The sequence below is a fragment of the Mucor mucedo genome (assembly GCF_025094135.1).
Source record: "Mucor mucedo strain NRRL 3635 chromosome Unknown EV154scaffold_373, whole genome shotgun sequence".
NCBI lineage: Eukaryota > Fungi > Mucoromycota > Mucoromycetes > Mucorales > Mucoraceae > Mucor > Mucor mucedo.
In genome coordinates this window covers 1-12,492 of record NW_026252657.1, presented here as the reverse complement: position 1 = coordinate 12,492, position 12,492 = coordinate 1, and the positions used below count along the sequence as shown (strand labels likewise).

Genomic DNA, 12,492 nt, shown 5'->3' with positions numbered 1-12,492 from the left:
AAAGGAATGATCAAACCACATATTTTAAGTCTAGATAGAACATTTAATAGGGGGGGGGGTATTTCACTAAAAAGTATCTCCTTCTGCGCAACGCTAAATCAAATATTGGATTGGTTGCAACCATTTTTATCAATATTATGAGTGTAGAGATGCGTTGATATGACCTACATTCACCGCAACATGTAGGTATATTTTTTTTTTTACTAGCGCCGAATGCGTTTATTATTGTTATTATTTTGTAATGAGCTAGAGAAAGAAGTACTTAGAACAGCAGCTACTGTTGCAGTGATACCCACTGTAGTGTATGCAATTTGTTGAGTTGAACCTGTCATAAACTTAGTCAAGGCCTTTTTGAGATTATGTTCTACGGGACCCCTCAAGAAGCAATATAGTAAGACCCAATAGACAGCCCCTTTATAAGCAAAAGAAAAGTGAAATAATTTCCGTGTCCATCTCATCATCTTTTGTTCGGCCCTCACAAGCTGTAGTTTCAGTGGTGATGTAACATGTAAACTGTGTGGGTGATTGTTGGGTAACATGTGAGGAAAATGAGGGGCGGAAGATTTGATCAAGAGCATACTATCATCCAAGATGAAATCATCATGAGCTTCTTCTGATATTAATTGATTTAATCTCTCAGTCAAGTCGTTTCCATCTAGTGTAGGGTTGGTTGGATTCGATGTGGCCCGAAAGAAGGATGTCAGGAAGGTATCACCCATGTGAAATCCATTCAAGAAATACCTAGGTTCAGAAGGAGCTCTCACTGTGATCTGCTGTCTATTTTGATAGGCATTGATGGGAGTCAGTGATCCTGGTGTACCATAAACACTGGGACAGGCGGATGTATATGTGGATCTGATCGCATCAAAATTGCTTGATTGTCTTCTCGATAGGTATTGAGGAGCGTCAAAAAATATACCACTTTCAATGGATGAGACCGATGAGCTACGTGATGTACGTGTGGATAACATGATTGGTGATGACGGTGATAGTGGGCTGTCAATGACAAATCTCTTTTCGGTTGCATATAAATCCAACATGGCGTCTGACTCTAAACTCCAATTATAATCTGAATTTCCACCCAGCGCTATCCATAACAAAGAGCATTATTAGGAAAATATTAAATACAAAAAAAAAAAAAAAAAAAAAAAATGAAATTTTACCTCGTAAAAGATTGTCCTGTCCAATGATTTGCTTCATTTCTTCTGCGGTGGTGAAACTTACTCTTGCCTTTGCCTGTTCACTTAAGACTAATTTTACAACCTGCCAGATGCCTTGGTACATCCAACCGAAATTCATAACATAAACTGAGCCTACAAAGCCGGGGAATCGCGAGTTATTTATGTTGAGGAGCATTTGAATTAGATTGGAATCGATTGGTACGAACGGAGCCTTTGTGATATCAATAATGATGGCTATTTGAGAGACAAGAACGGGCTTATCAGTGACTTGATCGTTTTCATTTTTACGGGTTAAATCTCGAGTGATTTGTCTAGCCATTTCCATGACTAGACAAGCAAAAGGTTGCATATAATCGGCCAAAGTCTTTGTCTTATCTTTAAATTTAGGAAAGTATCGCATTTGTATCACTGCAATTGGTCTGCCGATTAAATCTTCTTTGTAGAAGAACGCAAAGGGTTCTTCAAAGAATTCAGGTGCAATGGATCGATACGTCATGCGTGCCACTCTATTTTCTATTCTCCATTGGATTGTGTCTATTAATCTTTCTATCGTCTTGTCTTGGTTAAATTCGGTGTCTTTTAAGAATCTAAATATAGAAACTATCTGCATGTCAGCTCTTTACAACTCTTTGTACAACTTTCTTTTTTGTAGAACAGACCTCTGTCATTGCAGAAATCCACAGCATCTTTGTAATCGTCTGCCTCAAGTTGCAGAAGCTCAATGTCTTTTTGAATTCTTTCTTGTACTTTTTGAATTGAAGGCTGATAATTTAAATACTCGTCATTGAATAAAATGCTTGTTTCTCTTGCAACTCTCAGCATTATGGAGGGGGAATTTCTTTTCAAAAAATAAAAAGGTAAAAAGAGAGGCCCCAGTTTAGGGCCTTCCCCATATTGCCCTATTTTGTCATTTTTGCAAGTCACATTTCATCATGGATAATTACTAGCTCTCTTTTTGTTTGGTACTGTACACCTTTCGTCATTGTCTTTTACTGTGGGACCAAACAATGAGTTTTTATTGACGAACGTGGGTTTCTGCAGGACAGGGATTAATAAGATTTATTAAATCACATCATTACACACCTGACATGACTCGAACGTGATTATAGTGTGTCAAATGGTTCCTAAACAATTCATTTAGACTCCACACTTACATTATTAGAATATCAATTACAAGTTCAATAAGTTCATTTTTTGTATTTCTTGTCAATGAAATGATTATCAGGAGGAAAACTTATCTCTGCAGTTTGTAATTTTAGGCTAAATGCGATTGAGTGTAGAACATGGGATGGAAAGCATAATAAAAGTCAGTGGCCAATAGAAATGCATGATGCATATAAATATATGCGCAGGGAGCTTTGTTAACTTTTCCAAACAATGTATTATATTGTCTCTTATGTATCGAGCAACTTACCGTAGGTTATACTATAAGCATAATGTCTGAAAAATGGCAGAATAAAGCCTGAAAAACTTTTTTAATTATCCCTTAAAAGACAAATGTTTAAGTCATAATTTTAAATGCTGACAAGCATGAATCCCTAGGAGCTGATCGCTCGGTGGAGTGCTGTTATATGAATCGAAATTGCAAGAAAGAAAATAAAAAAACTTAGCTCAACTTAATTAGCAAAGTGGCTTGATTGAACAATAAGAAAGGGACGTATATATGCGCTATTTGACCTTGTCAACTGGGGATTTATTTTTGACTTGAGAGCTGGTATTTGATGCGTGGCTCCCCGTACAAGATAAAGTGAACGTACTGACACAAACAACATTGTTCTCTTAATCCGAAGTGGTTTTTAAATAACATAATCGTCCTTTTCTCATTACAAATCATTACTTTATCGCACAATTAAAAAGTATGTAACGCTTTCTAATACAGAAGAGCATGAAAAAGAGTGCACCTAGCTGCTGCTTTGATTTTTAAAAAATCTTTGGCGAGGCTGCTGTACCTACATCTTTTTTAAAAAAAATAAAAACACAACAATGATTACAAAAGACGAAACTTCCAGCACGCCAGTAAAAGGTCATTTTCTTCATCCAACTGCCAATGGTAGACAGGATGTATTGGCTTTAAAGCAACAATTAGCCGATGCGTTGGGTGAAAATGGACCACTGTACTGGGATGCTTTACGAGATTTTGTCATGGGCAAACTCAATCGACAAGAATTTGACTTTTATGCCAATTTATACTTGAGCAGACAAAATGGTACACACAAAGAAGTTTTTCTGCAGAATGAAAAATATTAAACACCTTTTTGCCTGTAGCGTATCTTCACAATGCATTTATCTTAAGTACAGTACATAACGCACAAACGAATACACCACCTCCTTCCAAACATCGCCTTGTGGGCTGGGCAAAACGAAAGCGAGGCAAAGATGGATCATTGGCAGTGGATGGGGACAGTGATCAAGATCCCAGAAAGCGTAAACTCAAACTAGACGTCATGGCTTTGAATAAAGCTGATCGTGAAAGGTTGAAGGCACTTGTGAAATCGGGTGATAAAAACAAATTGAGACCGTATGTGGATCGATTATTAGGCACACGTATCAGTCGACCTCCTACTTTACCATTTGCATTAGACCAACTACCACAAAGTATAAAAGAAAGAAAGAAGAAGCATAGAACAGTATAAGTGTATTTAACTTTATCATAATAGATTTCAGTCAAGAATATTCAAAGGGCTTAATGGCTCCCTTATGCATTGATTTAAAGGAACTACCGACACCCGAAACTTTACATGCGAGAATGACGAGTATTGCACTAGAGAATGGATTATTAGGAGGGATCGGAGAGGATGTGGTCAATGTCATGTTATTTGCAGCAGAGAATTATATCAAGTCATCCATCACTAGCGCGATAAGTAAAAGAAGAGTGAATAAGTGTATTGGTGTAAAAATGGTGCGTCCTGAGGAGGAAGAAGAAGAAGAGAAAGAAGAAAATGCGGAGGGATCATCCATCAATTTACGTGATCTTGCCTTTGCTTATCATATTACACCCTATGTATTAGTGGAAAATCCATTAAATGCAGAGAAATTGACCGCCTTGTTGAATGACAGTGAGGATGAAGTTGTGGTAGATAATTTGGGCGACAGCAGCTCAGAGGAAGATTACGAGTTGTAAATGTCATACTCTATTAATAAAATATCCTAATTTGTTTGCTTAAAATAAAGCTTTGCTGGCTGGGCGGAGTAGAAAAAATTAATTTTTGGTGTAACGCTTGTGACGATTTTCTACATGAAAAAAAACACATAAACCAGTCCCAAAGGCAACACCAAAAAAAAAAAAAAAAAAAAGGTTATTTGACACATAAAAGTTTTTTTTTTTTAGAGATCTTCTTTAATCAAGTACTGGAACTTTTTTTTTAGAAAATGTCTGCACCTACTGCTGCCTCTGCTGCCCCAGCTGTTGATGCTGCCGCTGCTCCTGCTGCTGACGCTACCTTGACAAGCAAGGATTACTACTTCGATTCTTATGCCCATTTCGGTAAGTTGTTTGAATAGAAAAGAGAAAGTCTTTGATCTAACAATTGTCATTAGGTATTCACGAAGTAAGTTTATCTGTTTTGTATGTGAGGGAAAGGTTGGTTTATTTATAGTTATTATTATTAGGAAATGTTGAAGGATGAAGTCCGTACTTTGTCTTACCGTGCTTCCATCTACAACAACAAGCATCTTTTCAAGGATAAGGTTGTTCTCGATGTTGGTTGTGGTACTGGTATCCTCTCCATGTTTGCCGCCAAGGCCGGTGCTAAGCACGTCTATGGTGTAAGTTGCTAAGAATAGAGCATATCATAGAAAAAAAAGTACTGATTTAAATGTAGATTGATATGTCCAATATCATTCACCAAGCTCGTATTATTGTCAAGGACAATGGTTTGGCTGATAAGGTGACTCTTATCCAAGGAAAGATGGAAGAAGTTGTTTTACCTGTTGATAAGGTAGACATCATTATTTCTGAATGGATGGGCTACTTTTTATTGTATGAGTCCATGCTTGATACTGTTCTTGTTGCTCGTGACAAGTACTTGGCACCCGGTGGTATGATTTTCCCTGACAAGGCCATTATGTGTATTGCTGCTATTGAAGATGGTGACTACAAGGATGAGAAGATTGGTTACTGGGATAACGTGTATGGTTTTGACTACTCCTCCATCAAGAGCATTGCTATTAAGGAACCCTTGGTTGATATTGTTGAACCTCGTTGTGTGATGAGTGACACTTGTGCTTTCAAAGAAATTGATATTGCCACCGTTACTAAGGAAGACTTGAACTTTAAGGTTCCCTTCAAGATTACTGCTGAACGTGATGATTATGTTCATGCTTTCATCTCTTGGTTCGATATTGCCTTCACTCATTGTCACAAGCCTGTTGAGTTCTCCACAGGTCCCTTTTCCAAGTACACTCACTGGAAGCAAACTGTCTTCTATACACCTGAGGCTTTAACCTTGAAGAAGGGTGAGTCTATTGAAGGTGAATTAACTTGTTCTCCCAACAAGTCCAACCCTAGAGATCTCGACATCATTATCGATTACAAATTTGAGGGTGCTCACGGTACTGTTCACGAAGTCTGTGATTACAAGATGTCATAGATAATTTATTATTTTAATTTTTACTATTATTCTTTTGTTATATATATACATTTTTTTCTTTTCCCTTTTTTGTTACACCTAAACCCTGTAAACTGCATTCCTTTTTTTCCCTCCATTTTTTCATATAAAAATAAAGCCCTAACTTTTTTTTTTGTTTCTACAACTAAGCCAAGACTTTGCTTTCCCATTGCTACACACACTACTGCTCGCATCAGCTTAAAATAAGAAAGCTATCCCACGTGATACATTGCGTCATTTTAAAAAAAACAATGCCATTATTTTTTATATATATATGCTTTGGGGGGTAAAAAAAAGGGAAAAAATTAATAGTTGTAGTTATCACGGGAGAAATTGGGATCTTGAATGAAAGCGGCAAGCACTTTACTGCCAGTCTGCAATAAGGGGTGACCAGCCACACTAAAAAATATAAGGAGGTGAATATCAAAATTATGCAGTTTTTTTGGTGTCTTATTACATTTGTAAGAATCGCTCTAAACCTTCTCTACGCTGTTCGATAACCTCATCTGCAAATCTATTTGTAAAGACCTTTCCTGGTAAAGGGGGAATATTCACTCTTGTCGACTCACGCTCCAAAACATCTCTAAACCACTCGAAATCACTGTATCTTCTACGAACTGCTGATTGTTTCAACTTGAAGGCCGGGATGTTTGTCTAAAAAAAAAAGAGTACGTAGCGTTTAATAAGCTATAAGCAACATGTCAAAAATACCCCCTATATACTCACTCTGCAGAGAATCTCATAATCTGTGTACATTTTACGTCCAAAACCTACACTTTTTATGATTAGCCTTCTTTTTTATTTTGCTCAGCTTTTTTTTTTTTTTTTTTTTACCGTGTGTTTGAGGGTTTTTGACTTCAATCTCTAAAAAGTTCTCGGGAATGCCATAACGTTCTTCGATAGTTTGATCTCGGGTAGAAGCGCCCGTCATGGTTTGAAAAGACTGAAATTTATGTTGACCTGTAGACATTGTTTGACAAAAAAGAATAAAATAGAACGACTTTTTTTTTTTTTTATTTTATTAATACAACTGAGATTTAAAAAACTTGTTCATCGGTCTTTCTCTTTTGACCAGCTCTTGCTTTAGGACCCCAATTGGCAGTAGGGTTAACTTGATAACGTACCAAATGTTCTGCCTTAGATTGGGAAGTGGCATCGGGATGCCTTGTGAAATCAACCTCAATCGTGGGTTCTTTAGCCAAAATGGCTCGTGCAGGAGAATTCTCTGCAATATTGTTCATCACAACAGGATTCTTCTTTACCCAAGCACGCATGATATCCCACATCACATGTGAGGGTGCGTCTGTCTTGACCGATTGCTTACCACAATGTGAGTTGGATACTTTGTAGCCTGCGTTCAAAATGGCCGAGAAAAGATCCACTACAGGAATACTATTACAGTGAATCGTACCGCATAAACGGGCCAATGTCCAATAAAAGGGTGTATGGATTTCTTCCTTAATCACTGACAGCATACCCTTCATACGTTGTGCTGTGCCATAGTTTGCTTCATTGTCCTTGACGTGTTGGAGCATCTTGGCTACAAACTCGTCGTTATGGATATTATCACCCCATGCAGGGCCACCAATCTATTCAGTAATTGGTTGGTTAGCTTTACTTAGTAACACACAATCATAAAAGAGAGTACGTTACGTGGTGAATGTTGTTACAGTTGTCACATAATGTGTTGACAGAGGGACCTGTACCGGGTGTATGTCTTTCAGCACCATTGTCCTTGATGGACATTTTTCCGAGATGTTGCACAGAGAAAGCATGACATCCAGAACATTCATACACAATAGCCATCTTACTAGCTGATTTTTTGACCTGTTGTGGAGAGGTATAAACACGTACAAATACACGTAAATAGAAATCAATGCTACAAGAAACAAGAGGAACAATATGACGCTTATAACGACCAGCCGAAGTTTGTAACATTTGTAATACTAAACGAAGTGCCATTTCATGAGGGAACATACCCTTGAGAGGCATACCACCGTATTTACCAAAACAAGTTTCAGGATGCATGGAACCAGCAAGAATAGCAAGATCAGTACAGGTAACACATAATAATCCACCTTCGGATACAGCTTGCACAGCACCATCAACAAAAGGAGCTGCACTACCATAAGGATCTAAATCAACAACATCGTATTTCAAATCGGTACCCACAGTATCATACATGACACGCATGGCATCACCCAAATTGGGCTTGACTTTCTCTTCGGATAATCCATTGTATTTGACATTGCGTCTGATAGATTCAATGGCATCTGTTTCGATATCGTTGCAGACAACTTGCTTTAATTGAGGAATTTCTTTGGCGTAACGAACAGAACGAAGTCCACTGGCTGAAAGGGCTTCGAGAATCGTAAAGTTATCTGACGTGTTGTGTTTATCCAATGCATTCTGAATAGCTGTCTTTGACTTTTCGTCTATAAATTATATGTTAAAGGAAGGATATAATAAAATCTAGACTTATATTGTACCTTTAGCTTTGGCGAGCTTCTTCTCCATACGCTCGGCCTTCTCCTTGTTGAATATCTCGCTCCAAGTACGAATAGCAGCAATAGACATGTCACGATTGAACTGTTGGACAGGATTATAAAAGACTTCGTTTTTCTTAGGGAAAAGAATGGTGGCTGTTCCTTCTGTCACAGTATTATATTGTGTAATATCAATGTCTGGAGAAGCCATTTCGACGTCGGGGTTGAGGGTAGTCATGGTTCGTTTATTATTATTATTTATTAATGGTTTAAAACGAAACAACCTCTTCATTCAAAAGAAGAAAAAAAAAAAAAGATTTTTTTTTTCTTTTTTGTATGTAAGACGTGACTTTGTTTTTAACGGTACAGAGAACAAGTCTTTTTGAAGGCTTCCAATACTTCAGGGCTTCGAGAAGCTAAAGGTGCTGTAGCTAAAGAAGTAGGGATATTCTCGGGTTGTTCGATCCATTTCTTGAAAGGAATATTATGGGTAGTAAGTACCTCTGCTAATTTCTCTAAAGATCCCTCGTTCTTTGTCTATACAGTGGTGTCAACTGATGTCAAATATATGACTATATTTTATTATACCTCTAATACTACTTTATGCATGTTGTCCAAATCATCCAAGTATGCTTTGGTATTTTCGTCCTCACGAGTCAAGTGCAAAATAGCAGTCGCTGCATGACACGCCTGAGTCATTACACTACATTATTTATCAGTACCTCATAAATCACGTCAATCATATCATTTTACCTGCCAGTGGGCCACTGGAGTTTCTACAAAAAAGACGTGGTGAGAATATGCTGTGTCGGTTTAGAGACGAATTACTTTGGCAAGATCCTTGCGGACAACAATAAACATGGTCAATGGTTCCATTGGAGTAAAAGGAATGAAAAAAGAGAAAAGAGTACAAGAGTCACAAAAAATGTTAAAATTTTAAATTCTCCCTCTTTTTATCTTTTTTTTTTTTTTTTCTTATACCATGGCTAATTATGAGGAAGGCATTTTACATGAAGGACAGTTATTACTCGAAACCCAAGAAAAGGTTTGGTGTCACTTTTTTTTTTAAAAAAAAACAAGAGAAACAACGCGCGCGTAGTGTGTGTGTGTGTGTTTGCGTGTATGTTGTTGTTGTCTTTTAGTAAACTAAAAAAAAAGTTTGGCTAGATCATTGCTTGCACAAAAGAATTAAACGATGTAGGAATCAACGACATGATTGAGAAACTTCGACAAGTCGAAAAAAAAGTATCGATTGTCTTGACCTTTTTTAAAGCCGCCATGTATACAAATATCAGTCAAGAAAAGGACAATCAAACAAATCGACCTGTTATATAGATAAAAAGGTGTGATTTATTTCTTTTCAACAGGAGCTGTCTCCTTCTTGTTCTTTGGGTTTTCAGCAGACTTGGCCCAGTTTTGAGCCTATTAGTTAAATAAATTCTTAGTGTCGTATTTAATCTCAGTAGTCTTATATCCTTAGGCACTTACAGCTTGTTTGAAAGCCTATGATTGAAAAAAAAAAAAAAAAAAAAAAAGAGATTTAGTAAGAAAAAATTTTAGCATAAGAAATTGTCGTTAATAAAACTTACATCCTTATGTGTGATACCGGGTGTGGTTTCCTTTACTCTTCCGAGCTCAGTCTACAAAAAGAAAAACGCATAAGCCTACGTGTTATCCTATACAAAATCTTCTTTACCTTCATAAACAAGTTGTAGGGAGTCATCTTCTTGGCTATCGTCCAAAGTGACACGCATTTTTTTATTCAGCCTTCTTCCCCTCATTTAAATTGATTAAACACTTACCAGACTTCTTGATAACCTTATCTTTAGCCATTATGTTGAAATTAAAAAAAAAGTATGTTCTTATAACAAAGAGAAGAAAGAAGTGAGAGTTCAAAAGTTTTCAGTTTTTAAATATGTGGCAGATGAGCGTAGCCAATGATAACTTTCATCTTTTTCAAAAAAAAAAAAAAAGTGACGTCAAATTTTGGGATGCTTTCGACTTATGAGCGGTTTTTAAAAGTAGAGGACGTCTTTTGCTTTTGATTTTTTTGTGTTGTGATTAAAGCTGGCCAATTCTTCGAGCTCAATTTCATTCAAAGGATATTCCTGGCGGTTAAGGTATGAATGTTAGAAAGAAGAGTGTCAAATTCTGTTGAAGAATCACTTGGAGCAGTGGAAGGAGTTTGTTCAGCTGAAGTAAGAAGGCCTGAGCTATCAGGCTAGTTCTAGGGAATGTTTAAGAAAGTGGAGTCGAAAGAAACTATTCAATTTAAGGTTAGTAGAAAAAAGATTTCAGTAGTATTTATGTCTGCCTTCAAAGACAGAAAACAAAGACATATAACGCGTTTACAAATACATGTGTTCAATTGGTTGTGCCAACTCCCCACATAACTATTTGTCTCAATGTTCGTGTAAACGTTGATAAGCGACTAATCATCGCATATAGAAATCGTTTTTCAGGTACTATCTTTTAAAGTACTGCAAAAAATCGCGATACCCAGAGTATTCGGCGATAAATGCCGTTAGTTTTCTCGTGGAGACAGGTCTATCATGTTCCCACATCAGTGCCTTGAGACCCGCGATAACTTTGTTCTGGACGGTTTTTTTGTGGTGGGTATCTCCAGGCTAGACTAATGGTCGGATTTTCCCTGTCCAGGCTCTAGTTGCTACATGAAACAAGCACCATTGCACACTTGCCAAAGGATATACTTCTTGAATCGCACCCAACTCGGAACTACTGACATCGATAGTGATTTTCTCGATGTTCAAGATCACAAAAGTATTCCTGAATAACCCTAAGAAGTTGGCCAATGGACCCATTGATTGATCGATTGTGAATAAAAAGCAACAGGACAGCATGTGTCAGTTAAGGGATGGTGCCTGAAAATTGTGTATAGGATTTCGTTTGAAAAAACTGGTAGTGATGTGGATAGAGTCAATACATACCCTACGAGCTTTTATTAACTATTGATGGACTACATGGCATACAGACGACCTTCAGAATAGCTGGGCATTCGATCTTCTTGCTTTTCTTCTGCAAACTGCATACCTGGCCAGAAGCGTCGCCTCGGACAACACCAGCATGTTCTATTTTGGAGCTTGAACGATGACATACATAGTGTTCTCTAAAGACATATAGGCTGGCTTTCTTTGTCTACCATTCAAGTTTCCAGTAGGGACATCTTGATGTTTGTCAAAATTCCATTTTACACCATGTTTGGAAACAGATTCTTGAATCACAGTTTCATTGGTCTCGATAGTAACTGCTACAGTAACAGGAACAAGAATAGGACAATAAGGTTGGATGTTCATTTACATTTTATACAAATAATAAGAAAGGTAAGCTGTAAAAGGAGACTTGCAGGAAAAAGGAAATTTTATAAATTCTGTTATTGGGCCCGATTGGATTTTAAATCATGTCCTATATTGCAATGCAATAAAAAATATAACTTCAAATATACATCAAAACTTTGCTTTTAAAAGTAAATAATATCAAAGGTTTTTATCGTACTAAGTTGATTTTATATATTATTATTTTTCAAGTTATATACTCTCGACTTTTTCTTTCTTTATTCCTTTGTTCACCAAAAGAAAGAAAAAAGAGGACGGAAGTATCGTAAAAATGAATAAGTGTAAATGATACTCAATCTAGTTTATTAAATTTTGTAGACAAAAGATCTATTCAACTGTCCAAACGTGGCTATTTACTTTTGAGCTGATTGTGCTGACCTTTGATTATATTTTCCTTTTGTTGTACTGCCCAATTTTTTCTTCATTAAAGGTAATTTTTTCCTCATGAAAGGTTTTTTTTTGGCAATGGAGGCAAAAGGCTTTTACTGATGGCCAGTTGGGTACCAATACAACATTTATCTATCCAAGGAAGAAGGCAGTCTAGATTTTGGTTTCCGTTACAAACAGTGTTCTACACTGCTACAGGTTTGATAAGTCTATATACGTTCTATGCAGTCTATTCGCAAAAATTCAGTCTTACAGTTACTTTAATTATTTTATAGCATAATATCATGATGGTTTGCTCATCGAAACTGTTCCCCCAGTGTCCAGTGGTATCTCTGATTAATTGGTACGTGATATAACTTTTTCTCTGTTGTATCATTATATGTTCATACTAACGCTAAAGTTGTATAAATGCTAGCTAAAGACGATGCAAATGACAAGGAAACTTAGATATGTTTCTATAGCTGCGGATTCAACACTG

The 12,492-nt window shown here is 36.9% G+C and overlaps 8 protein-coding genes across 8 annotated transcripts; 2 read left to right on the top strand and 6 right to left on the bottom strand.

The window, feature by feature from the left end:
* Positions 1 to 203: 203 nt before the first annotated feature.
* EV154DRAFT_433255 (CRAL-TRIO domain-containing protein) lies at positions 204 to 1,791 on the bottom strand (the record flags this gene model as incomplete). The annotated part of the gene is made up of 2 exons (XM_051596725.1): positions 204 to 1,087; positions 1,164 to 1,791. The coding sequence occupies 2 exons, from the start codon at positions 1,789 to 1,791 to the stop codon at positions 204 to 206; spliced, it is 1,512 nt and encodes a 503-aa protein (XP_051449869.1).
* Positions 1,792 to 3,149: 1,358 nt separating this feature from the next.
* Positions 3,150 to 4,351, top strand: EV154DRAFT_534847 (transcriptional regulator of RNA polII, SAGA, subunit-domain-containing protein). The gene is made up of 3 exons (XM_051604050.1): positions 3,150 to 3,387; positions 3,447 to 3,776; positions 3,839 to 4,351. Exons 1-3 carry the CDS (start codon positions 3,165 to 3,167, stop codon positions 4,300 to 4,302), a joined length of 1,017 nt encoding a protein of 338 aa, XP_051449868.1. The 5' UTR covers positions 3,150 to 3,164; the 3' UTR covers positions 4,303 to 4,351.
* Positions 4,352 to 4,475: 124 nt separating this feature from the next.
* Positions 4,476 to 5,938, top strand: EV154DRAFT_608411 (S-adenosyl-L-methionine-dependent methyltransferase). Its single transcript, XM_051607687.1, has 4 exons — positions 4,476 to 4,665; positions 4,719 to 4,729; positions 4,791 to 4,946; positions 5,003 to 5,938. Exons 1-4 carry the CDS (start codon positions 4,551 to 4,553, stop codon positions 5,768 to 5,770), a joined length of 1,050 nt encoding a protein of 349 aa, XP_051449867.1. The 5' UTR covers positions 4,476 to 4,550; the 3' UTR covers positions 5,771 to 5,938.
* On the bottom strand, positions 5,939 to 6,767 carry EV154DRAFT_534843 (sorting nexin-3). Its single transcript, XM_051604049.1, has 4 exons — positions 6,623 to 6,767; positions 6,515 to 6,558; positions 6,246 to 6,442; positions 5,939 to 6,187 (listed from the first exon to the last, which is right to left on the bottom strand). The coding sequence occupies exons 1-4, from the start codon at positions 6,756 to 6,758 to the stop codon at positions 6,094 to 6,096; spliced, it is 471 nt and encodes a 156-aa protein (XP_051449866.1). The 5' UTR covers positions 6,759 to 6,767; the 3' UTR covers positions 5,939 to 6,093.
* A 16-nt stretch (positions 6,768 to 6,783) lies between these two features.
* EV154DRAFT_534839 (N2,N2-dimethylguanosine tRNA methyltransferase) lies at positions 6,784 to 8,667 on the bottom strand. Its single transcript, XM_051604048.1, has 3 exons — positions 8,278 to 8,667; positions 7,442 to 8,223; positions 6,784 to 7,377 (listed from the first exon to the last, which is right to left on the bottom strand). The coding sequence occupies exons 1-3, from the start codon at positions 8,564 to 8,566 to the stop codon at positions 6,826 to 6,828; spliced, it is 1,623 nt and encodes a 540-aa protein (XP_051449865.1). The 5' UTR covers positions 8,567 to 8,667; the 3' UTR covers positions 6,784 to 6,825.
* EV154DRAFT_534837 (peptidyl-tRNA hydrolase II domain-containing protein) lies at positions 8,517 to 9,251 on the bottom strand. The gene is made up of 4 exons (XM_051604047.1): positions 9,103 to 9,251; positions 9,028 to 9,050; positions 8,863 to 8,977; positions 8,517 to 8,811 (listed from the first exon to the last, which is right to left on the bottom strand). The coding sequence occupies exons 1-4, from the start codon at positions 9,148 to 9,150 to the stop codon at positions 8,632 to 8,634; spliced, it is 366 nt and encodes a 121-aa protein (XP_051449864.1). The 5' UTR covers positions 9,151 to 9,251; the 3' UTR covers positions 8,517 to 8,631.
* Positions 9,190 to 10,176, bottom strand: EV154DRAFT_534834 (uncharacterized protein). The gene is made up of 5 exons (XM_051604046.1): positions 10,077 to 10,176; positions 9,971 to 10,005; positions 9,864 to 9,914; positions 9,763 to 9,777; positions 9,190 to 9,696 (listed from the first exon to the last, which is right to left on the bottom strand). The coding sequence occupies exons 1-5, from the start codon at positions 10,105 to 10,107 to the stop codon at positions 9,625 to 9,627; spliced, it is 204 nt and encodes a 67-aa protein (XP_051449863.1). The 5' UTR covers positions 10,108 to 10,176; the 3' UTR covers positions 9,190 to 9,624.
* Positions 10,177 to 11,251: 1,075 nt separating this feature from the next.
* Positions 11,252 to 11,588, bottom strand: EV154DRAFT_489089 (uncharacterized protein; the record flags this gene model as incomplete). Its single annotated transcript, XM_051599252.1, has 2 exons — positions 11,252 to 11,363; positions 11,392 to 11,588. 2 exons carry the CDS (start codon positions 11,586 to 11,588, stop codon positions 11,252 to 11,254), a joined length of 309 nt encoding a protein of 102 aa, XP_051449862.1.
* Positions 11,589 to 12,492: the final 904 nt, after the last annotated feature.